Source organism: Megalobrama amblycephala, linkage group LG10, assembly GCF_018812025.1.
Source record: "Megalobrama amblycephala isolate DHTTF-2021 linkage group LG10, ASM1881202v1, whole genome shotgun sequence".
NCBI classification, from domain to species: Eukaryota; Metazoa; Chordata; class Actinopteri; order Cypriniformes; family Xenocyprididae; genus Megalobrama; species Megalobrama amblycephala.
Window position 1 is genome coordinate 1,486,339 of NC_063053.1, and position 24,750 is coordinate 1,511,088.

At 37.4% G+C, this 24,750-nt stretch overlaps 1 protein-coding gene across 3 annotated transcripts in view; it reads right to left on the reverse strand.

Moving 5' to 3' along the window:
* Positions 1–522: 522 nt before the first annotated feature.
* The window catches only part of acoxl (acyl-CoA oxidase-like), a 72,741-nt gene continuing 48,513 nt past the window's right edge, over positions 523–24,750 (reverse strand). For all 3 annotated transcript variants that reach the window (XM_048203889.1, XM_048203888.1, XM_048203887.1), the window contains 2 exons: positions 16,545–16,646; positions 523–1,181 (listed from right to left, as the gene is read on the reverse strand). In XM_048203889.1, the coding sequence (XP_048059846.1) occupies positions 1,005–1,181; positions 16,545–16,646 (279 nt within the window). In that variant the 3' untranslated portion in view covers positions 523–1,004. The remainder of the gene's footprint in view (positions 1,182–16,544; positions 16,647–24,750) is intronic.

Below are 24,750 nucleotides of genomic sequence, written 5' to 3' on the forward strand. Positions count from 1 at the left end.
AGCAATGGGTTGTTTTAGCCCAGCGGTTGGGTTAAATGTGGACAAACCCAGCAATTGGGTAGTTTTGACATAGCGGTTGGGTTAAATGTGGACAAACCCAGCAATGGGTTGTTTTAGCCCAGCAGTTAGGTTAAATGTGGACAAACCCAGCAATTGGGTAGTTTTGACCTAGAGGTTGGGTTAAATGTGGACAAACCCAGCAATGGGTTGTTTTAGCCCAGCAGTTGGGTTAAATGTGGACAAACCCAGTGGTTGGGTTAAATGTTTGCTCAACCTGCTGGGTAGTTTTATTTAAATATTAAAAATTACTATATTGCTCACTTAAAATGAACCCAAAATATGTTGGAAATTAACATTTATAAATATGTTTAATAAATCAATTTTTTAAATAATAATAAACATTTATTAAATTGCTTACTAATAAATGTTCACCTTTTGATTATTATTGTTGCCTCTAGTAATTATGTGTCTGATTTTTAATTCCCAACATATTTTGGGTTCATTTTAAACCAGACATACAGTCATTTTTAAACAAGATTTGAGTTAAATAAAACTACCCAAGCAGGTTGGTCAAAACAACCCAATCATTGAGTTTGTCCATATTTAACCCAACTTGGGTTGTTTTTAACCCAGCATTTTTAGAGTGTTGTTGTGATTCATATGTTTAGCTGGTGTTTATCCCTACTTCCCATTTTAAATAGAATACGCTAAAATCACAGAAGCATTTAAGAATTACAAAAACTGTATGAAAGACTCAATGTGCAACTCACATAACCGAAATTCCCTTCTTCATACACACACATTATTAAAAAGACAAGAAAAAGTAGTGTGGTAAAGGCCTTGACCATTAGCAGAAAGTTCTACCATTCATCTTGGCACAAAGAATGATGAACTTTGCATTCGTCAGTCCTGTGCATTGACCAAAGCTGCTCCAAACCGACCCGCCCAGCTCCCTGAAATCACTCGATTGACTTCCACATCCTCATAAAGCCATGTTCACTCGCTCAGAGCTTCGACAGAGGCTGGGTGCTGCTGGGATACTGTGGCTTGGGGTAGAAGGCCCATTCGGCTCGAGGGTTCGCGACCCCAGCGATAGGAGCCTGGATGCAGCAGGACGGGATGTTGAAGTCATCGACCACCTTCAGCGCATCATCCTTCACTGATCTGCACAGCTCCAGAAGCTTCAAAACAAGCAGACCACAATCACATGAGTGTTAATGCAGCGATTACACAACAACATCATTATACAACTGGATGCTCTGACGAATGTGAGCGGCGCTTGCCCAATGAGAAACCGCCGACATAAAACGTAATAAATTGCACAATTTTTCATTCATATCTGTAAAACACAGACAGTGAGTGACATGTTGCAAAAGTTTGGGTTTGGGATTTGAACAAACCCCTTGTACCCTAAATATGATCAATAGCAAACCCAGCTACTGACATGTGACACCAGTGTAAACAAATAGAGAAAATTCTGAAGGTACCAGCAGAAAAATGACAAAAACTGTAAGACACTGCAAGTTATCATGGAACATTTAACCCTCACCATTACCCTCTCTATAACAGCGCCCTCTGGTGGATATTAATAAAGCAGCACTGATAAACACACTTTTTAAAGGGATAGTTCACCCAAAAATTATAATTTACTCACACTCAAGTTGTTCCGATGAATTCATTTCTTCTGTTGAACACAAAAGAAGATATTTTGAAGAATGTTTGTAACCAAACAGTTGATGGACCCCATTGATTTCCATGGTATGGAAAAAAAATACTATGGAGGTCACTGTCACTGTTTGGTTACAAACATTCTTCAAAATATCATCCTTTGAAAATAAGAAATTAATACAGGTTTGGTACAACTTGATGGAGGAGTAAATGATCATTTTTGGGTGAACAATCCCTTTAACTTCCATTTTTCCCATTGACCATAAGCCGCTACATCAGATGAGATTTGTATGTGGTACAGTATGAGTCATTCATGCGTGAGAACGCATTCAGACTGTCATGTCAGGGTCAAGAGGAACGAGCCGAGACTATTAAAAAAAAAAAAAATCACCCCAATGTGATAAAACATAAATTACTCACCATAACCAATGTTTTGAGCAGAGCCGCATGCTGGATCAGATGACATACTGATGGTTCAAAACCCATGTGTTGCTGTGTTTACACTCTAAATGCTGGGTTAAAACAACCCAAGTTGGGTTAGAGTTAAATGTTTGCCCAACCTGCTGGTCAGTTTTATTTAACGCAACTATTGTTTAAAAACTACTATATGGTTGGCTTAAAATGAACCCAACATAATTACTAGAGACAACAATAATAATCAAAAGGTGAACATTTATTAATAAGCAATTTAAAGGATTAGTTCACTTCAGAATGAACATTGTCTGATAATTTACTCATCCAAGATGTTCATGTCTTTCTTTCTTCAGTGGAAAAGAAATGAGGAAAACATTCCAGGATTTTTCTCCATATAGTGGACTTCACTGGGGTTCAACGGGTTGAAGGTCCAAATGTCAGTTTCAGTGCAGCTTCAAAGAGCTCTACATGATCCCAGACGAGGAATAAGAGTCTTATCTAGAGAAACCATCGCTCATTTTCTACAAAAAATAAACATTATACACTTTTTAACCACAAATGCTCGTCTTGCACTGCTCTGTGATGCTCCACGCATGACGTAATCATGTTGGAAAGGTCACGCTCGGCATGGCGGAAGTACCGCGGTAGGGCGAAAAACTCCATCTCATTTTCTCCTCCAACTTCAAAATCATCCGATATCATTGTTTTCGTAAAAGGTCGTTTACACATTCGCTTTGTATACACTGGATCGGTACTTCCGTGACCTTTCCAACATGATTACGTCATGCGTGGCGCATCACAGAGCAGTGCAAGACGAGCATTTGTGGTTAAAAAGTATTTAATGTTTATTTCTTTTAGAAAATGTCCGATGGTTGTTGCAGCTTGGGTCAAACATTTAACCCAACCACTGGGTTTGTCCATTTTTAATCAAACTTGGGTTGTTTTTTAACCCAGCATTTTTTTTTAAAAAGAAGTCTCTTCTGCTTACAGAGGCTGCATTTATTTGATCAAAAATAGAGTAAAATTTGTAAAATATGTAAGATATCTGTTTTCCATGTGAATATATTGCAAAATGTAATTTATTACATTGTGATAAAAGCTGCATCATTACTCCAGTCTTCAGTGTCACATGATCACATGCTTTTCAAAAACGTTGTTTTTCATCATTATGATCTTTCAATTAAATAGTGTGATAAATTATAACAGTTACAATATCTAAAAATACAAACATTCCCTTAAAAAGATTGATCGCTTATACAGTATATATTTCAACCTAGAATTTTGATGCAATAAAACGTTATCTGTAAACCGTCCATGTCATGATATCTCATTATTCAGAACAGAAGAATGATTCCGTTCCTTTCATTGCTTCATTCACGAGGTGTTGCACAGACATCCTGCGTGAGTCACAGAACCTGCTATTTTCTCCCACATCTCCTGACAAAGAGTTAATTTATCGTCCTGACATTTTGGCTCCTGATCAAGTGCTCCAGAGCTCAGATGAAAGACAAACGATCACAGCCTGTCAGTTTCCAGCAAAGCTCTACTTGTGTATTTTGACTTCTATAACCCTGTACTATGAAACCCCCTCATTGTTCTGTTTGAGAAACACTCGCTTATCTGTGCCACATTAACGCTTGAAATATGTTTGGACACGTCTTGCTCAATAGCCGTCTGTCCAAAGAGGAGTCTGAAACACGTCTGACCTCTCTCTTTCTCTCTTTCCAGCTCAGATGAAAAGAAAGTAGCTCTGTGAAGAGGTTACGTGCCCGACTGAAACAAACGGAGAGATAAGGAAAGTGTGTAAACAGAAAGAAAGGGAGACGAGTAAAGTACAGAGAAGTGTAATTTGATTGGCTTCTCAGCACACAGGATGAACAAAAATATATTTATTTTATAAGAGCACAGTTTTAAGTAATGAAGACCTGCGAATATTAACTTTATGCTTTGAAGATCTAAATAAAATTGATTCTGGCGTGAGATACACTACCGCAGAAAATGAAGATGTTCCGCCACTTTTCAAAGACAATGAGGGGCATGAGGGTACGGACGGAGGACAATAAACTCAGACGTGGCCTGGGGGAAAAGTCATGTGTTAACACAACAAAATCAATGTCACTAATGAAGAGAGCTTGTGTCGAGATCAAGGTGATTAACCCTTGTGTGTCAATTAAAAAAATGTCTGTGTCAAAAAAACGTCATAAGAATTTGAAGCTTGGGTCTCATTTTGACCCTTGGCAGATTATTGTTGAAGTAAAAAAAAGTTTAAAAAAGTTATAGGTTTAAGTTTATGAAAATGATTTATGAACATTATTTTATATAAAAAATATATTTTATGAAACATGTTGACTCTAAAATTGCTAGAAAATCAAAGCCATAAATCTAAATAAGTTGTGTTCTGAATTTGAGGTTGATATCTCAAAAAATGAGCTTTCAGTAAGATTTTACCAAATTTTTCCCATTAGACGCCAGCAAAGCTCCGCTGTTACACACAGTGGTTGGATTTGTGATTTGCATTACAGTTTTTCTCTCTCAAATATTACAAACACACACAATTTTTTATCACACACATATAAACCACACTCTGACATCCACACCAACACACCCACACAATTATAGCTGCATAATGGACTATATGCACGGTTACTTCCTGGTTGTGGTTAAGCCAGCTCAGGCATTTCCGGTGAACGGTTCATTCTGTACTCGCTGTACATCGACACAAAACCATCAATGATTGACTTTTTAATGTTGTATTCATATTTTAATGCAGTTATCACATTTACCTAATTTGCCAATAAACCAGTTTTATTGATTGCAATAAAAACGAAGCTATTGGGATCGTTTAAAAACGCTGTGTCTGTAATTAGACACGTATTTTTTCCCCCAGCACTCCAAATGTTATTTTTAATGCGATGACCACAAACATTACTTGTTCATCCTTCTGAGATTGTCCCCGTTGTAAAACCGGACGTTTAAAAACGTAGGAAATTTAACATTTGATAGAAAACACTTATTTAAAAATAAAAAAGACAATAATTACCACTTTAACCAGCAGGTGGCGGCAGAGGAGCATTTATTTGCGCATATATCAGCCATTTCCTCTAATCGTTTTTCACTTCGTTTTTGACTAAATATTAAACAGGTTTAAAAATACATTTTGTCAAGGTGAAGTATGAAATACTCACAAAATCTGATGAAAAACAATAACTTTTCTTGTGAATGAATGACACAGAAAGCGAGCGCCGCTCTCTCTTTATAATCACAGCAGCTGTCAGTCAGAGCAGCGCAAGATCAATGATTTCAGCACCTTTTAAAAACACACATTTTATTCAATTAATCTAACTAAAGTGCACAATATTTAATTTTTGAAGCTTTTATTCACATAAAAGTGTGAAAACTGATGGTTTAATTGAATTTATCCGAGGAGAAACAATGAGGTACGTCTTTATTTTTAATGCTGTCTTACGTTTGAATAACTAAATTAATGCTATGCCTGATTATTTAAGTGACTATATTCTGATTATAAACTAAGTATGACATTACTGATGCTCAACACACCAACACATGACTCTCACTGGAAGTTTTCCAGCTGGCTTATATTACTGTGGAAGTTCTAAAGAACAATCCGTGCATATAGTCCATTTATCTAATTAGCTCTATAATATGCAGAAGCAGGAAACGGGAATAAAGCGAATATTTGCTTTATAGGCCAAATCTGAGAAAATGGCACCATCTGGTAAAAAATAGTAAAAATTTTAATTTTGAAGCAAACAGAATGAAAGCCTATTAACAAAGACTGCTTCATTTTATTGTTAAATGGCCCTGGGGTTAAAAATTGCAGATTTAATGGGTTTCGATTTTTTCCTTAAGGTCCTGACAGGAACTATTTTGTGTAAAATAGATTTATTAAAGGGTGAAATAGTAAAATTCCAATAAAAATACACACTTGTGTCAAAATGTATGCTGTTGGCATAAACACAGGTGAAATGATAAAAAAAAAAAAAAAACCCCGAAAAAGACAAAAATGTCCACACAAGGGTTAAGGCGCCGTTTACAAGACACCTTTTAAACTAAAAACAGAAAACTTTTTGTGTGTTTTGGATGTTCATTTACACGACAATGACATTTTGGGGGCCTGAAAATGCAAACTTTTGAAAACGGGTTTCAAAGTTAAAGTTTTTGAAAACGTCATCGCCTCTGTGTAAACTACAAAAACACGAATTTGTGAAAACGGTGACATCCTGCGCATACATGTATTCAGTCTATAGTGTTTCTTTACAAAGTGACATCGCCATCTACTGGCCTGGCAGCAGAATACAGCTTTTGTATTCTGCGGATCTGTGTGAATGGGGATCGTTTTGACAATGCTGTCGCCTGTGCACGAAAAAAGTTTTCCACCTTTAGCACATCATTGTTGTGTAAACTAAATCAGTGCGGAGCTAGGAAATCTCATGCATTCATTAAAATGACTACAGTGTTACTTTAATGAAGCATGTGTAGGAACGATTTTTGGTAACTCATAAGGAAGTAAAATCACAAATGAAATCTTTTTAATGTCTCAGCTGTTTCTCCTAGACAGCAATGAGATTAAATGACGAGCAAATGGAGATGGAGAAGTTTTCTGCTTTTCTCCTGAGAACAAGACCACAGTAATCTCACATGTGTCTCGTCTAGAGTTTTGGAAGTCTATATAAGTCAGAGATCTCAATATGAACTCAAACATTTCATTCATAAACAACATCTGCAAAGTTACAACACTCAAAGTTCAATGGAAAGAGAGATATTTTCTTTTACAGAAATCACTGTTTAAGGACTACAACGAGCTTCTTCCTGGGTTCATGACATCACAAACCCTAAAATTTACATAAACCCCGCCCCCGAGAACACACAACAAAGGGGGCGGGGCCATGTTGGGCTGCTTTAGAGAAGAGGAAGAGTTGTTGTAGTCGAGTGTTGTTGTCATGCCGTCATTTTACGCCGGACTGCTTCACAAACGAGGGTCAATTCAACACAAAAGATGAACATGACGGCACATGCTAGTGGATGAGTTGAATCAACTCCACAGCAACTACATCAATTTATCCACTAACCATTCAGAAACGTCTAAAAGTTGTAACTTCTTCCTGAGTCTCTCCATCAGTGTCGACTCCGGTTTGAACAATGTAAGGCTGAACACTTTCATCATTTTGTCTGCGTGAGATTCTCCAGCTTTGTTGTTGTTGAGCTGTTAAAGCTCCGCCCTCTTCTGGAAAGGGGGCGGGAGCAGCAGCTCATTTGCATTTAAAGGGACACACACAAAAACGGCATGTTTTTGCTCACACCCAAATAGAGGCAAGCTATAATAAATGATCTGTGGGGGATTTTGAGCTGAAACTTCACACACACATTCTGGGGATCTTATATTACATCTTGTGAAAGCGGCATTATAGGTCCCCTTTAAGTATCTGCCTATTTAAATCCAAACAACAGCGACTTTTTTGTCAATGTTAAAAACAGTTGTGCTGCTTCATATTGTTGTGGAAACTTGAATGATACACAATTTATAACTTTATGAAAGAGCAGCTTCTAAGCAATGACATTTACTAACCGATTAAGATGGTCTTCACTTTTTGCACGTCCACAAAAATCCCCTCTAAACAGTTACCCATTACTCATAACACATTACATAAAGCTCACAATTAAAAATAAAACACAATCTCCAACACTGCCCCTCTGTGTTGGGGTGAATGTGTGTGTGTGTGTGTTTGTCTGTGCTCAGTGAAGCATGAGAGTCTGGCTCTAATGTTGACACATGTAATGATAGGAGAGTGTGTACAATAGGAGTCATTCTAAAGAGCTGGAGCCACACACAGAGAAATCACACGTACATGTGAGGATCTCATCCACAGATACTGTCCTCACAGCGCTCAGACCTCACACACACAGACTTACTCACTCAACAACACGCTCACGGACATTTCTTCTGCCTCACTCACTACCACACACACACACACACACACACAGACTCACTAATTAGTGTCAAGTCAAGCACTATTACTGCTGCTCATACGCAGGTTAGTGACCTGAACAAACCCGTAACCTGAGTATTAAACTTCGGCACCAATTGCTGGCACCTCAAATCACTGTGAATTAAGTTTCAAAAAATTGATCATAAGAAATTGATTGGGACTCCAAAGTAAAGTGTCGTGAACATCTTTAGATCGGCAAGAAGCAATGTTTTCTCTGAATAATGCAGCAGATAAAAGAGAGTTTCTCATGCACTGTCTTTGATGAAGAAGAAGACAAATTTCATATTGAGGCGCATTTACATAAGGAAAAAATATCAGTATTTTAGGGGAAAAGTATCAAAAAGTTCAAAAGTTTGGGGTCAGCCAGATGTTTTAAAAAGAAATAATACTTTTAGTCAACAAGGATGCATTAAATTGATCAAAAGCAACAGTAAAGAGAATGTTGCAAAAAAGATTTCTGTTCAAATAAATGTTGTTCTTTTTCATCTAAGACTCATGGGGGGGGGGGATGTATCACAGTTTCCACAAAAATATGAAACCGTTTTCAACATTGATAATAATCAGAAATGTTTCTTGAGCAGCAAGATTAGAACGATTAGAATGGTTTCTGAAGGATCATGTGACACTGAAGACTGAAAATTCAGCTTTGATCACAGAAATAAATTATATTTTTAAATATATTCAAATAGAAAACAGTTATTTTAAATTGTAATATTTCACAATTTTTACTGTATTTTTGATCAAATAAATGCAGCCCTGATGAGCAGAAGAGAATCTAATGATAGTGTATAATGTATAATGATTAATAATTTTAAGTAAAGGATAAATTACCTTTTGATTCAAGTACAACCTCATGTATAGTACTTTCTTTTATACATTCTAAAAAAATCTTGGGTTATTTTTTCAACCAAAGTCTTGAGTTGAGCCTTTTGGGTCATTATTTTTTTGGTTATTTTTCCAGTGTTTGGGTAGTTTTTGTGCTACCTGGATCCTGGGTCAGACGTAACAACCCAGTGTTTGGGTAGTTTTTGTGTTACCCAGATCCTGGGTCAGACGTAATAACCCAGTGTTTGGGTAGTTTTTGTGTTACCTGGATCCTGGGTCAGACGTAACAACCCAGTGTTTGGGTAGTTTTTGTGTTACTCAGATCCTGGGTCAGACGTTACAACTCCGTGTTTGTGTAGTTTTTGTGTTACCCAGCTCCTGGCTCAGATGTAACAACACAGTTTTGGGTAGTTTTTGTGTTACCCAGTTCCTGGGTCAGATGTAACATCCCAGCGTTTGGGTAGTTTTGTGTTACACAGATCCTGGCTCAGATGTAACAACACAGTTTTGGGTAGTTTTTGTGTTACCCAGTTCCTGGGTCAGATGTAACATCCCAGCGTTTGGGTAGTTTTTGTGTTACTCAGATCCTGGGTCAGATGTAACAACCCAGCGTTTGGGTAGTTTTTGTGTTACCCTGATCCTGGGTCAGGCGTAACAACCCAGTATTTGGGTAGTTTTGTGTTACACAGATCCTGGCTCAGACGTAACAACACAGTTTTGGGTAGTTTTTGTGTTACCCAGCTCTTGGGTCAGATGTAACATCCCAGCGTTTGGGTAGTTTTTGTGTTACTCAGATCCTGGGTCAGATGTAACAACCCAGCGTTTGGGTAGTTTTTGTGTTACCCTGATCCTGGGTCAGGCGTAACAACCCAGTATTTGGGTAGTTTTGTGTTACACAGATCCTGGCTCAGACGTAACAACACAGTTTTGGGTAGTTTTTGTGTTACCCAGCTCTTGGGTCAGATGTAACATCCCAGCGTTTGGGTAGTTTTTGTGTTACCCAGATCCTGGGTCAGATGTAACATCCCAGCGTTTGGGTAGTTTTTGTGTTACTCAGATCCTGGGTCAGATGTAACAACCCAGCGTTTGGGTAGTTTTTGTGTTACCCTGATCCTGGGTCAGGCGTAACAACCCAGTATTTGGGTAGTTTTGTGTTACACAGATCCTGGCTCAGACGTAACAACACAGTTTTGGGTAGTTTTTGTGTTACCCAGCTCTTGGGTCAGATGTAACATCCCAGCGTTTGGGTAGTTTTTGTGTTACTCAGATCCTGGGTCAGATGTAACAACCCAGCGTTTGGGTAGTTTTTGTGTTACCCTGATCCTGGGTCAGGCGTAACAACCCAGTATTTGGGTAGTTTTGTGTTACACAGATCCTGGCTCAGACGTAACAACACAGTTTTGGGTAGTTTTTGTGTTACCCAGCTCTTGGGTCAGATGTAACATCCCAGCGTTTGGGTAGTTTTTGTGTTACTCAGATCCTGGGTCAGATGTAACATCCCAGCGTTTGGGTAGTTTTTGTGTTACTCAGATCCTGGGTCAGACGTAACAACCCAGTGTGTGGGTAGTTTTTGTGTTACCCAGATCCTGGGTCAGACGTAACAACCCAGTGTTTGGGTAGTTTTTGTGTTACCCAGATCCCGGGTCAGGAGTAATAACCCAGGGGTTGAGTTATTTATCACGGTATTTTTGCGCCCTCTTCAGGACAGAGCAGTGCTGCTCCGTCAAATTGGTGCATGTCTTCGGTAAAATACAGGTTTGTGCATGTTTTATTTTATCTAAAAATTCATTATTGTTCTGTATATCGTTTAATTTTATGCAAAGCAACATACGGGCGCGATGTGAGTCACCTAAATGAGTGTCGCGTCGGTCTTTTCGCGTGATGGAAATGCCTGATGCCTTGCATAAAAATTTATGATTTTATTCAAAAATATAAAGAATATAAATACTTAGGATGTTAAATATGTTCTCAGAATTGTACACTGATTATTTATGGACAGGTTATGGAGTCAGTCACAGCATTTTTCAGCTACGAGTGAAACGCAGGACGGCGGTCTGAAGTTATCAGTTCCTCTGCCGAACGCGAGTCATCTCCGGCACGAGATCCAGCGCCGTTATGGTGGAAAAAGGACAACAGAGACTGATCAATTACACTTGAATTACTTCTAAATGTTTAATTTTTACTTCTAATATTTGTTAAATGATCTTAAATGTAGGCAATGTATTAAAAACTATAAACAATATGCTATACTATAAAATAAAGGAATTATAATGCAAACCAGTGGTGTATTTAAAAAAAAGATTAGAGGATTTAAGTTAAGCTTTAAACATTAATTCATGTATAAAGTAAAAAAAAAAAAAGCTAGTATTATAGTAAAATGAATCAACCCATTATGCTGGGTCAAATAAACAACCCAATTTGCTGGGTAAAATGAACCCAACATGTCTTCTGTCCTATATTGACCCAGCCCTTGGGTTGAAAACAACCCAAATTGGAATCCAGTGTTTTTAGAGTATAGAAGAATAACGTAATGAACAAGAAAAACCCCTTGAAACAATACAATCTTCAAAATACATTAAATTAACAGTGCTGTTTCTAAGGTAAGTACACTTTAAGTACACGTACAATAAAATACAGTACTTCAGCAGCCATTGACTCTCAGATCAATAACAAAACATAATGTCAATCAAAGCTCGCTGAGCCTGACATCATTTGCATGGCTTATTCCACGGCATGGAAAAACAGACGATAGGCAAAGATGCTCACTCTTATCTGTCCAAAACATGTTTTCATCTAGTCTGAGGATAGATCCTTTCTTCAGCAACTTCCACTCAACTCACAATAACACAAATCTAAAGCGACTCCCAACATAGTCAACAAGTCACAGAGGAAAATGTTAATTTGTAAGTTTGGAGTGCATTAACTATGTTAACAAATACAACATTTGATTTTAAAAATGTATGTGTAAATGTAGAAGTTAACATTAACTAAGATGCAGTAGAAGTTTTGTACATTGTTAGCAACTAATAATGAAACGTCGTTATAAAGTGTTACCGTATTTCTTGAGCACAACGTGAGACATTAAGATCTGAAATTCAAGAGGAGAGATGTGAGTGCTAAATTTGTGCAAACAGCAGCTAATTATAAACAAGCAATCGTGTTATTTTCGCCACGTCCGTCACATGATAAATTATCTTCAATAAGCCATTGAAAACATATAACAATAGTTCATATGAGCGCGCTGAAAGGAACCGTAAGCACATGCCTTCAGTCACGTGCGGCGGCCGCTGCAGTCGCTCCGGGAGAACAGAGGGGGTTGTTTGCACAGAGACAGCGGCTGTGTTGGGTTTGTTCGAGTGGTAAACATGCAGTAAAGCACCTGCTGACCGCATACTGACAGACCGGTGTCAACCTGTGTGGGAGAACCCGAATGAGGCCGCCTGGCTGTTTAATCACAGCTAATTGTGAACAACTGGTCACTTTATGTGTGTGTTTGAGGCGATCAATACCCCCGATGCTAATGTTCACATTCTGCCATTCTCTGTAAACACTGGCTGATGTGTAAAGATTTAATGAGGAGATCTAATCCGAAACAGCCTCAGATGGGCAGCAGAAAGGCTTTGCGCCTCTTTAACTGATTGACAGCCTGCTGATGCTCTCCTGATGTGGCTGATGGGCAACATTGTTCTTTTGAGAAATCAACTTTTTCTTGAGCTTTTGATATGTAAGAGGTCACTGAACTGAAAACTTCCTTGTTAGTCCAATAAAAGCTTTTATTGACACCTGACCCAACGAACGACTCGTCCACAAATGTGCCTATAGATAGGTGAAACTCCACCTCCACAGAAGAAATCAACGCCTACTTCATCAATGCATCATTAGCCCCGCCCACTGGTGTGTTAGTGAGATGAGGAGAAGAGCGATACAGGACTAAAATTACATTACCTTTCAAAGGATCCTAATGCAGGAATATGATTATTATGTCTCAGTTGAGCTTTATTTATTTGTATTCGGTTCATTTCACTGTGGATTCTTTGGTAAATCAATCGCATTTCAGACTTTTACGATATGGACTCGACAGTAATGCAACAACATGTCAGTAACTGTGTTCATTCTAATGCCTGATCTGATATTAATGATTCATGTACAGTCACATGATCTTTGTCTGTGTGTCAGTAAATCAAACCAGTGACTAAACGCTCAACTTCACCTTGTTTCTCTCAGTAGGATGAAAATAATCTGTTATTTAAACGGTGATTAAATTATATATAGAAAGCGATCAAAGAACGCTCCCTTTACAATCGCTGGAGCTGTCAATCAAACAGAGCGAGTTTATCAGTGACTGAGTTCTGGACTCGCACCAAAACTCCCCTTTTATTCAACAAATCTCTTATTTACATGGCATTTGCACTGTTAGTTATGATGAAAGCATTCGTTAGCGTGCCGAAATTGAGTTGAAATGACGAGATCACTGCTTTCATGAGCTCAACAACATGTGTGTGTGATCGACTACAATTTTCATCACTGCAACCGTTCATGCCACGATCTAAATATAATGCTATAGATCTCAATATAATGATATCCATGGGTTTCATGTGACGTCACTGTATGTTATCGCCGCCATATTTGTGTCCGGTCACAGCTGCACGCCCTGTTTAAGTCTATGGCGACAGCAGCTACAACTACCAGAGGAAGGCCAACAAAACACTCTCAGAAGGTTCACAACAAATTTACAATATGTCTGTGATATGTGGTGCTGTTAGCCGTTTCAACAGTCGTCAGAACTACAAATTTATTTGATCCCAAAGGAGTTAGATCGGCGGAATTATTGGCTTCATTCAGAAAGGACCACACCACTGGCAGCCAAACAGCAACGCACAACATTAATAACTGCTGGGACTGTCATTTACATTTATAACGAGAACACTATTGTAATAAAATGTTGTGAATCCTAGTTGCTGTGTTTCGGCGTGTTGTTACAGGATGAACAAATTCACGACACGAGCTGACTACATTACTTAGTTCAAGTACATGCGTGCATGATTTTGTGCAAATATAAGTTGTAATTTTATGTCTATCTTGTATAAATATATATGAATTACCCTATATAGGATGTGTTCCTTTGAGTTAATTAACCTTCTAGCAAAGTGCTTCATTTTACGGGTGTTCATTCAGCGCCTGCAGCTCAAATAACACTGTTATCAAAATGAGATGATTTGAGAAAAAAATCTGTTATTGTTCGTGATCCTTATTAATCAAACCATGTGTTGCTGAATATAATACGAGAACAATACAGGGAGTGCAGAATTATTAGGCAAGTTGATTTTCTGATCATATTTTTTTTCCAAGCACGTTTTACCAATTCCAATCCACATCAATCTTAATATCTAATATTAATATTGTTTTTAATCATTTATAAGTGATATATAATTGTTCATGAAGGCTGGAAATGAAAAATGCCTTATATTCAGGTGTGCAGAATTATTAGGCAGGTTTTCTTTTACAGGCAAAATGAGCCAAAAAAGAGATTTAACTCAGACTGAAAAGTCAGAAATTATTAAATACTCATGAGAAGGACGCAATACTAATTCAATACTAGAAATTGCAAAGTTAAAGCATGACTAATGGACAGAAAAATGCTCATTGGGTCAGCGGGGTCAAACAAAAACAGGTGGAAAAGAAAAGACACATGTTAACTGCAAAATAATTCAGAATTAAGGTGAAGAATTAAGTGTGAAACCATCAGGAACCCTTTAGTCTCCAGCAACACCATTTTCCAGAACTGCAACCTACCTGGAGTCTCCAGAAGTGCAAGGTGTCAGGATCTCAGAGACTTACGTTAGCTAAAGAATCCTAAAAAATAACCCACTCTTAATAAGAATCACAAGCTGAAGTGTTATAAAATACATGAAGACTGGGTTTTTATAGGCCTTATAGACAGACAGCTTGAGAGTGACTCTTGAAGGACCAGCACCACATCCTCTTGTACCACTGTTTGAAGAATTTATCTTCCAGAATCTGGCAGTAAGGTGTGGGAGTTCACTTTTAGTCCATCTCTTATCCTGAAATGTCCGTCTTGCAGAGATGGACTAAAACTGATCTTCCAAAACTTACTGCCAGATTCTGGAAGATGAATTCTTCAAACAGTGGTACAAGAGATTGTGGTGCTGGTCCTTCAGGAGTCACTCTCAAGCTGTCTGTCTATAAGGCCTATAAAAACCCAGTCTTCATGTATTTTATAACACTTCAGCTTGTGATTCTTATTAAGTGCGGGTCATTTTTTAGGATTCTTTACCTTCGTAAAGTCTCTGAGATCCTGACACCTTGCACTTCTGGAGACTCCAGGTAGATTACAGTTCTGGAAAATGGTGGCGCTGGAGACTAAAGGGTTCCTGATGGTTTCACACTTAATTCTTCACCTTAATTCTTAATTATTTTGCAGTTAACATGTGTCTTTTCTTTTCCACCTGTTTTTGTCTGACCCCGCTGACCCAATGAGCATTTTGCTGTCCCTTGGTCATGCTTTAACTTTGCAATTTCTAGTATTGCATTAGTATTGCGTCCTTCTCATGAGTATTTAATAACTTTTGACTTTTCAGTCTGAGTTAAATCTCTTTTTTGGCTCATTTTGCCTGTAAAAGAAAACCTGCCTAATAATTCTGCACACCTGAATATAAGGCATTTTTCATTTCCAGCCTTCATGAACAATTATATATCACTTATAAATGATTAAAAACAATATTAATAGTAGTTATTAAGATTGATGTGGATTGGAATTGGTAAAATGTGCTTGGGAAAAAAATATGATCAGAAAATCAACTTGCCTAATAATTCTGCACTCCCTGTATAAGAGCTAGTTATTAAAAATAATGCATTCATTTTTTTAAAAAAATATGAAAGTTTTAATATTACTGTAAACATTTAATGACTTAATCATTGCTGTTTGAGCTGCGCACGCTGAAGCTGAAGAGAATAAAAACACATAAACTGAAAGTTAATTAACTCAACGGAACACATCCTATATAAAATAATCCAGATATTTATACAAAATGAAAATAATACTACAACTAGTATTTGCACAAAATCACGCATATATGAACTTGAAGTAACGTCATGGAACTCCGAAACACAGCAAATAAGCCCAAATAATTCACAACGTTACGTTACAAGTACATACGACTATAATATAATTTATAAGAAGACAGTCCCAATCATATTAATGTTTTGCCTTACTTTTTGAGCGCTCGCGCTGAAGCTATGATCATCAGCTCTGTGGGTTATTTACCTCAACGAAACACATCCTTTATGAGAATAATCAGATATTTATACTTCAGAAAATTAATATTACAAGTTTTATCTGCACAAAATTACGCGAATGCACAAGTGAAGTTTGAACAAGTTATGTAATCAATGTTTAACTCCAGTAGACGCCCTCTTCCCACAACAACACGCTGAAACAACAACATAGAGGATTCACAACTTTATTTATTTTGATGTAAAAAGCATACTAACATTATAAGGGCACCCCAGGAAATGTTATAAAACAACGCAGTTCATGACCCCTTTAAGCAGCAAATCAGCATATTAGAATGATTTCTGAAGGATCATGTGACACTGAAGACTAAGTACCTGGCTGCGGATCTGTCGGCTGGTGCCGGGGGTCAGGTAGTTGTGCTCCAGATACCACGCTCTCTCCTGGTACACCAGACTAGTGCCGTGAAGAAGGCAGAACTGTGAGAGAAACAGGAAAATACGCAATAGTGCAACAAAAAAAAGAGACATTAGTGACATCACTTAACACATAGACTTGATTTGCACATATTTGGGTAAGCTCTGATGTCGTATAATGCATTATATCATTTCATAAATAAGTGTAACCAAAGTTAAAATGCATTACAATATTTGCAGATTCCTTTTTACATCTGAAATTGGTTGCTTGTCATGTTTTAATGTATTATAATTTCTAAAGGTGTGACAATGAATAGATACGTATTATATCTGTGGTTACAATTATTCATGAGTTCTTACAATGCTTTATGTGCATTACAAGGAATTCTGGTAGGGACTACAACGAGCTACATCACTAACCCTAAAATTTACATAAACCCCGCCCCCAAAAACACACAACAAAGGGGGCGGGGCCATGTTGGGCTGCTTTAGAGAAGTTGTTTTTGTAAATGCCGTCATTTTACGCCGGACTGCTTCACAAACGAGGGTCAATTCAACACAAAAGATGAACATGACGGCACATGCTAGTGGATGAGTTGAATCAACTCCACAGCAACTACATCAATTTATCCACTAACCATTCAGAAACGTCTAAAAGTTGTAACTTCTTCCTGAGTCTCTCCATCAGTGTCGACTCCGGTTTGAACAATGTAAGGCTGAACACTTTCCTCATTTTGGCTGCGTGAGATTGTCTTGTTTTGTTGTTGTTGAGCTGTTAAAGCTCCGCCCTCTTCTGGAAAGCGGAGCTCATTTGCATTTAAAGGGACACACACAAAAACGGCGTGTTTTTGCTCACGCCCAAATAGGGGCAAATTTAACAAGCTATAATAAATGATCTGTGGGGGATTTTGAGCTGAAACTTCACAGACACATTCTGGAGACACCAGAGACTGATATTACATTTTACATCTGGCAGAGGAACACTAGAAATGACAGAAAGAGCACATCTGAATGACATGAAAAGTGACCAACTTCTGTCTAGTTTATCTGCTCAAACAGTAGAGTATGGTGCTTGGTTTGATTACCAGGGAAAGCAACAAATGTGTACATTGAAATCAATGTAAGTTGCTTTAGATAAAAGCATCTGCCAAATGCATAAATGTATTGTAAAAATTTTATAATCTCTAGAGGTACTTAAAGGGATAGTTCACCCAAAAATGAAAATTCATCATTTACTCACCCTCATGTCATTCCAAACCTGTATGTCTGCTGAACACAAAAGAAGATATTTTGAAGAATGTGGGTAACCAAACAGTGAAGGGTGAGTACATTTTATTTTTGTGTGAACTATCCCTTTAAATCTAAAATCAAAAGCATATAATTCTGTTGTCAATATATAATTTACTTGCAACTAAGTGTGTCACACAAAACTCCTACACACGTTTCAAAAGCAGCTTTTCCAAACCGTTCATGCAAACCGTTGCTTAACCCTTCCATTCCATGACAATCCGGGGCTGATAACGGAGCTTTTAGGAATGTAATACAAATGCATCAGTCTGGTTGGTAACGCAAGAGTAGACGGTATGAGATGTAAATAGTGTCTGCGTTATGGAGGATGCTCAGAATTTTTTATTTTTTAACTTGTGTTTGCTTCACTCAAACAGTGCATTTGGCAAGCTAAAGAGAGAAACTGGTAGCCAGGCAACAAACAAGTGACCAATCCCGAGTGGCGACATCACTACACGCATTCTTCCAGAATTCTTGGAGAACTGTTTCCGAACCGAGCTCACGTGGAAATTTAACCCTTGTGCTGTGTTGAAAACCCCATAACACTTGTCAAAAATGACCGGCCTGCAAAAAATTGCTTCTAAATCTCTCATTATGCTACATAATCACCAAATACTGGATTCAATCTTTTTGTCAGCTTGTTTTCTTTCAATTAGGACAAATTTTTTATTTATTTTTGGAACTGATTGATTTATCTGAGCTTATGTTCCTCAGTTTTTGAGTGAAAAAAAGCATTATTTGTGGATAATTTTGTCAATTTCACATAAAATATGAAAAAAAAAAATTGCACTGTTTATCACACAAATGTGCTTTAATGTTTAACCAGGAAATTTGTTTTGAAATAGTTTTATTTATTTCAAAATGGCACAAATTCACACTTGTGGAGTTCCTGACCGGCCTACAAAAATAACTTATAAATCACTCGTTTCGCTATTTTATCACCAAATATTGGATTCAATCTTTTCGTCAGCTTGTTTTCATTCAGTTCAGACAGGTTTTGTGTTTATTTTATGAAACTGATTGATCAAAAGCCTCATTGATCTGAGGATAAAGTTCATCTCTGTGAGAAAGAAAGCCTGTAATACTCAAAATAGTTCATGAACGTGTGTGTGTGTGTGTGTGTGTGTGTGTGTGTGTGTGTGTGTGTGTGTGTGTGTGTGTGTGTGTGTGTGTGTGTGTGTGTGTGTATCCACACATGCACAGATCCGAGGCCTTTATTTTTGCTCGCCCACATGTACATATGTGAACATGAACATGATGAACGCTCCTGAACACTGACCGTTTCTCTGATTTTCGACTCATGGTCATTTTTGACCAATATAAGCTCAGATCAATGAGGCCTACGATCAATCGGTTTCAAAAATAAGTAGAAAATCTGTCCTAATTTAAAGAAAACAAGCTGACAAAAAGATTGAATCCAATATTTGGTGATAAAATAGCTTAACAAGTGATTTATAAGTTACTTTTCTGCACCACAAGTGTGACTTTGTGCCATTTTGTAATAAATAAAAACAAAATAAAATCATTTCAAAACAAAATTTCTAGTTAAACACTAAAGCACATTTGTGTGATTAAAAAGTGCAAAAAAAATTGTCTTTTTTTTGGTGAAAATTTACAAAATTATCCACAAAAAACCACTTTTTTCACTCAAAAACTGAGGTACATAAGCTCAGATAAAAATCCTGTCCTAATTGAAAGAAAACAAGCTGACAAAAAGATTGAATCCAATATTTGGTGATAAAATAGCGAAGAGTGATTTATAAGTTATTTTTTGTAGGCTGGTCATTATTAAGTGTGATTTTGTGCAATTTTGTACAAAATAAAAGCATTTCAAAACAAATTTCCTGGTTAAACATTAAAGCACATTTGTGTGATAAACAGTGCAATTGTTATTTCATATTTTATGTAAAAACTGACAAAATTATCCACAAATGATGCTTTTTTTCACTCAAAAACTGAGGAACACAAGCTCAGATAAATCGATCAGTTCCAAAAATAAATAAAAATCCTGTCCAAATTGAAAGAAAACAAGCTGACAAAAAGATTGAATCCAATATTTGGTGATACAATAAATTATTTTTTGTAGGCTGGTCATTATTAAATGTGATTTTGTACAATTTTGTACAAAATAAAAGCATTTAAAAACAAATTTCCTGGTTTAACATTAAAGCACACTAGTGTGATAAACAGTGCAATTTTTAATTTTCATATTTTATGTAAAATTGACTAAATCATCCACAAATGATGCTTTTTTTCACTCAAAAACTGAGGAACATAAGCTCAGATAAATCGATCAGTTCCAAAAATAAATAAAAATCCTGTCCAAGTTGCAAGAAAACAAGCTGACAAAAAGATTGAATCCAGTATTTAATGATGATGTAGCATAATGAGAGATTTAGAAGCAATTTTTTGTAAACTGGTTATTTTTGAGTGTTACAATGTACCCACAAAAAGTAATTGTTGTGAAGTTGTTAGACTCTTGGTGAGTAAAGTCAGTCAATTTGAGACATTTCTATCTTTTTCGGGTACGGAAAAATCCTCTCCGGGTCAAAATAACCCAAGCACAGCATTCTTGGAAACATTAGGCCCGGTGACAGAAAAGCGCTAATATAGTAAGAGTAGTATGTTGTTGTGTGTAAAACTAGCCAATCACAATTTCCGCACGCTCTTACCATTACTGTGTGCACCGTGCATCAGACCAGACAGTCCACGAGCGCTCTGTAGGCGTGCCGCCGTCTGAGAGCATTCAGAATTAGCACAATGCAAGGTCAAAAAATGTAAGTGGAAAGATGCTTGCTGACCCCTTTATGTTATTTATTTTCCATATCTAAAGGACCCTATAAGAGCTGTGGGCCTCTTCACAAGCGAGCAGCTTGAGTGAGCACAGGATGTCGTACAGAAGATGAAGGGGATGGAAAAACAGTAGTGGTACGAGCTAATATCTCTTCTCCTCAGAGGTGAGGTAGCAAGCAAACCACCCAGCTACTTCAAAGAGCTGGACAGGAAAAAACAGAGCATGCAAAGCAATCAGTACTAAAGCATGGACACTAAGAGGAATAATATAACCAGAAAGCAAACAGTGGTCAGCGTGTTTTTTGCACCGTACCATCTTAATGTCGGATCAAAGCAACAGTGGCGGCATTCGATGTCCCTCGCGAGAGCGTTCTTTGTGTCCTGCTCTCTTCCTCATATGCAAACCAGAGAATCGATGGCTTATCGCAGAGCTATTAAGTTTCTTATCAGTCTATGCTGCTGAACAAAAGTTCGCCTAAGATGGAACTGCTTTGGGAACTGAAACCATGCGCATCACGCACAATCATGAGACGACAGAATAGTAATTATTAAAAGACCCAAGAAATGATTTGACAGCGTAGTTTCCTTTCCTGTTTTCAAATAGGAAGTTGGGAGCAATAAATAGCCAACACTCTTTAGTTACGTCACAGAAAAGGGGTCATGAATTGAGAAAACAACTTTTGATATGTGAGAGGTCATCGTACTATAAGAAGTTTCACAACTGAAAACTTCCTGGTTAGTCCAATAAAAGCTTTTATTGACACCAGTGAATGACTGATCCTGGAATGTGCCTATAGATGGTGAAACTCCGCCTCCACAGAAGAAATCAACGCCTACTTCATCATTGCAACATTAGCCCCGCCCACTGGTGTGTTAGTGAGATGTGGAGGAGAGAAGAGCGATACAGGACTAAAATAAAATTACCTTTCAAATGATCCTAATGCAGGAATATGATTATTATGTCTCAGTTGAGCTTTATTTATTTGTATTCGGTTCATTTCACTGTGGATTCTTTGGTAAATCAATCACATTTCAGACTTTTGGACTCGACAGTAATGCAACAACATGTCAGTAACTGTGTTCATTCTAATGCCTGATCTGATATTAATGATTCATGTACAGTCAGATGATCTTTGTCTGTGTGTCAGTAAATCAAACCAGCGACTAAACGCTCAACTTCAAATTGTTTCTCTCAGTAGGATGAAAATAATCTGTTATTTAAAAAGTGATTGAATTATATATAGAAAGAGATCAAAGAACGCTCCCTTTACAATCTCTGGAGCTGTCAATCAAACAGAGTGAGTTTATCAGTGACTGAGTTCTGGACTCGCACCAAAACTCCCCTTTTATTCAACAAATCTCTTATTTACATGGTGTTTGCACTGTTAGTTATGATGAAAGCATTCGTTAGTGTGCAGAAATTGAGTTGAAATGATGAGATCACTGCTTTCATGAGCTCAACAACATGTCTGTGATCGACTACATGTTCATCACTGCAACCTTTCATGCCACGATCTAAATATAATGCAACACTTTATACGATTAGTTAACCTTGAGAGCTGTAATAGTAAAAACGTGCTAAAAGTTTTCGATAGAGTAATACTTGGCTACTTCATATGCAAAGATGTCAGCCAATCACAGCAGTGGGCGTTTACACTGAAGTCTCACAGCAGACACGCCCCTTAAAACAGAGCGTTCAAATCAGAGGCTAAAATCAGGGTTTTATTTCTAAATTATGACCATTTTTGATGTAAAAAGCATACTAACATTATAAATGCACCCCAGGAAACATTAAAACGATTAATTAATTGGTTCTAGATCTCTGGTAGTTGGAGTGAATTAATTTTTCTGAGTAAATTTGTGTTTATGCTACAAATTATTAAGTTCCTCTAACTCAGTGTAGCTCGTTGGTTGAACATAAATTCACTCAAAGTTGTCATAACTCAAACAAATTAATGCAAACTGTTGCATTAATTTTTTATGTTGTTGTTGAGCCGACACATTATTTTTTAGAGCATATGTGTGAGTGGGAAAAAGAGAATATGTGCTTTCTGTGCATAATAAAACATAATTTTGTTGCAAAAAAACACAGAAATTATTTGTCGTTTTTGTTTACGTTGTTTCTTTTGCGTTTGTCGGCTGTAAAGACCTTTGAAATAATCATTGAGCGGAGTGATATGGACATTGTAATGCGGTCAAAACCTGCCTGGAACTACTTTAGCCAAACGTTTCCCTGAAAATAATTACACACCTTAGAACGCTCATCAACCAATCAGATTCAAGCATTCAACAGCCCCGCAGTGTAAGTTAAAATAATGCACAATGATGAAAAAACAACCTCACAGGAGGTCTGTCTTTGACAGTTTATAAGTATAAATTTCCTTATGAAGAAAATGAATGGGATTTTTACTTTAAATTGCTCTTTAATCATTTGCACTCTTCACACAAAAGCTAGAGCAAATGCAATCGAGAAACACTGGATGTGAAATGCCAAACTGAGGTAGACTCACAGGTCCCATGACTGTGCTAATCGTAAGTTCAACAGAAGTCTGAAGAAACAGGTGGAAGTGAGGTTTTCCTGTTCCTCACTGGTGCGCTTTGTTTCTCGATCACAGGACTAGTGTGACAGCACACCTCATGACCTGCCAGGAACGAGGTCATTATCTGAGATTTATTAATGTTAGCTGCTCTCCAGAGGGCCTGACAGCTGCTGTCAGCAGGTCTCAGATCAGTGCGGTCGGTTCTGCTCCGGCGCTCAGCAGCTAATCTGATACTCATATGACTGCCGCACACATCCTGATAGCGCACGGCACAGTTTTTAGCTGTGTCATATCAGTGCCAATTAAAGTTAAAGTGTGAATCTACTCTTGGCCACACTCAGTGACTGATGTGATCTTTTAGAATAAAGCTTTGCCACAAAAACCTGAGATGACTAGTTCAAACAAAAATTACATTTCTGTCATAATTTACTCACCCTCATGTCACTGAAAACCTGCATGACTGTGGGTCATGTATATAGAGAATGTTTATATACAAAGAAAGAGAGAGATTCAGGGTCCTTAAAGGGATAGTTCACCCAAAAATGAAAATTATCCTATGAATTACTCACTCTCAAGCCATCCTAGGTGTATATGACTATCTTCTTTCAGACGAACACAATCAGAGGCAAATTTAAAAATATTCTGGCTCTTCCAAGCTTTATAATGGGAGTGAATGGAGGGCGAGATTTTGAAGCCCCAAAAAAATGCATCATAAATATAATCCATACGACTCCAGAGGGTTAATAAAGACCTTCTGAAGAGAAGCGATGGGTTATTGTAAGAAAAATATCCATATTTATAACTTTTATTAACTATAACAGTGTTGGGGGTAACGCATTACAAGTAACTTGAGTTACGTAATCAGATTACTTTTTCAAGTAACTAGTAAAGTAACGCAAGTTACTTTTTCACATTTATTGACTGACATGTTGTCCCCATGTTGAGAAGTGCAGAGGGTGTTGTGTGCGCTGTGTAAGCATGATGGTTATTGTAGTTCTAGACTAAATGTGAACATGCATTTACTTGCACGAAAACATTCAGTATTTCTCAAAATGAGTAAAAACAGTGAAATGCAATCTCAGAATTTTTGCAAACCTGTAAAAATTAACTATATTAAATTACACAAATATACTTTATGCATTTAATCTCAATTATTAACCCCGAACGGCAGCACAGCTGAAAGGTTTGTTTGAGCTGCGCCCTCTACTGTACAGGTGTAAATATGCTTTTCCTTCAGCCTGAGGATTATTGATTTCACTTTTGGTGTGAAAGGGCCTTTTTGCCAAAAATAGAACTTTTTTGTTGATATTGAAAAACAAACAAGCAAGACCAGCCCCGGTGAGAAAAAGTAACGCAAAAGTAAAGTAACGCATTACTTTTCATAAAAACGAAGTAACGCAATTAGTTACTTTTATAGGGAGTAACGCAATATTGTAATGCATTACTTTTAAAAGTAACTTTCCCAACACTGATAACAACTAACTTTCAGCAGATGGCCGTATATGCATCAATTTGCAGAAGTTCAGAGGATAGAGCAAAACAAAACA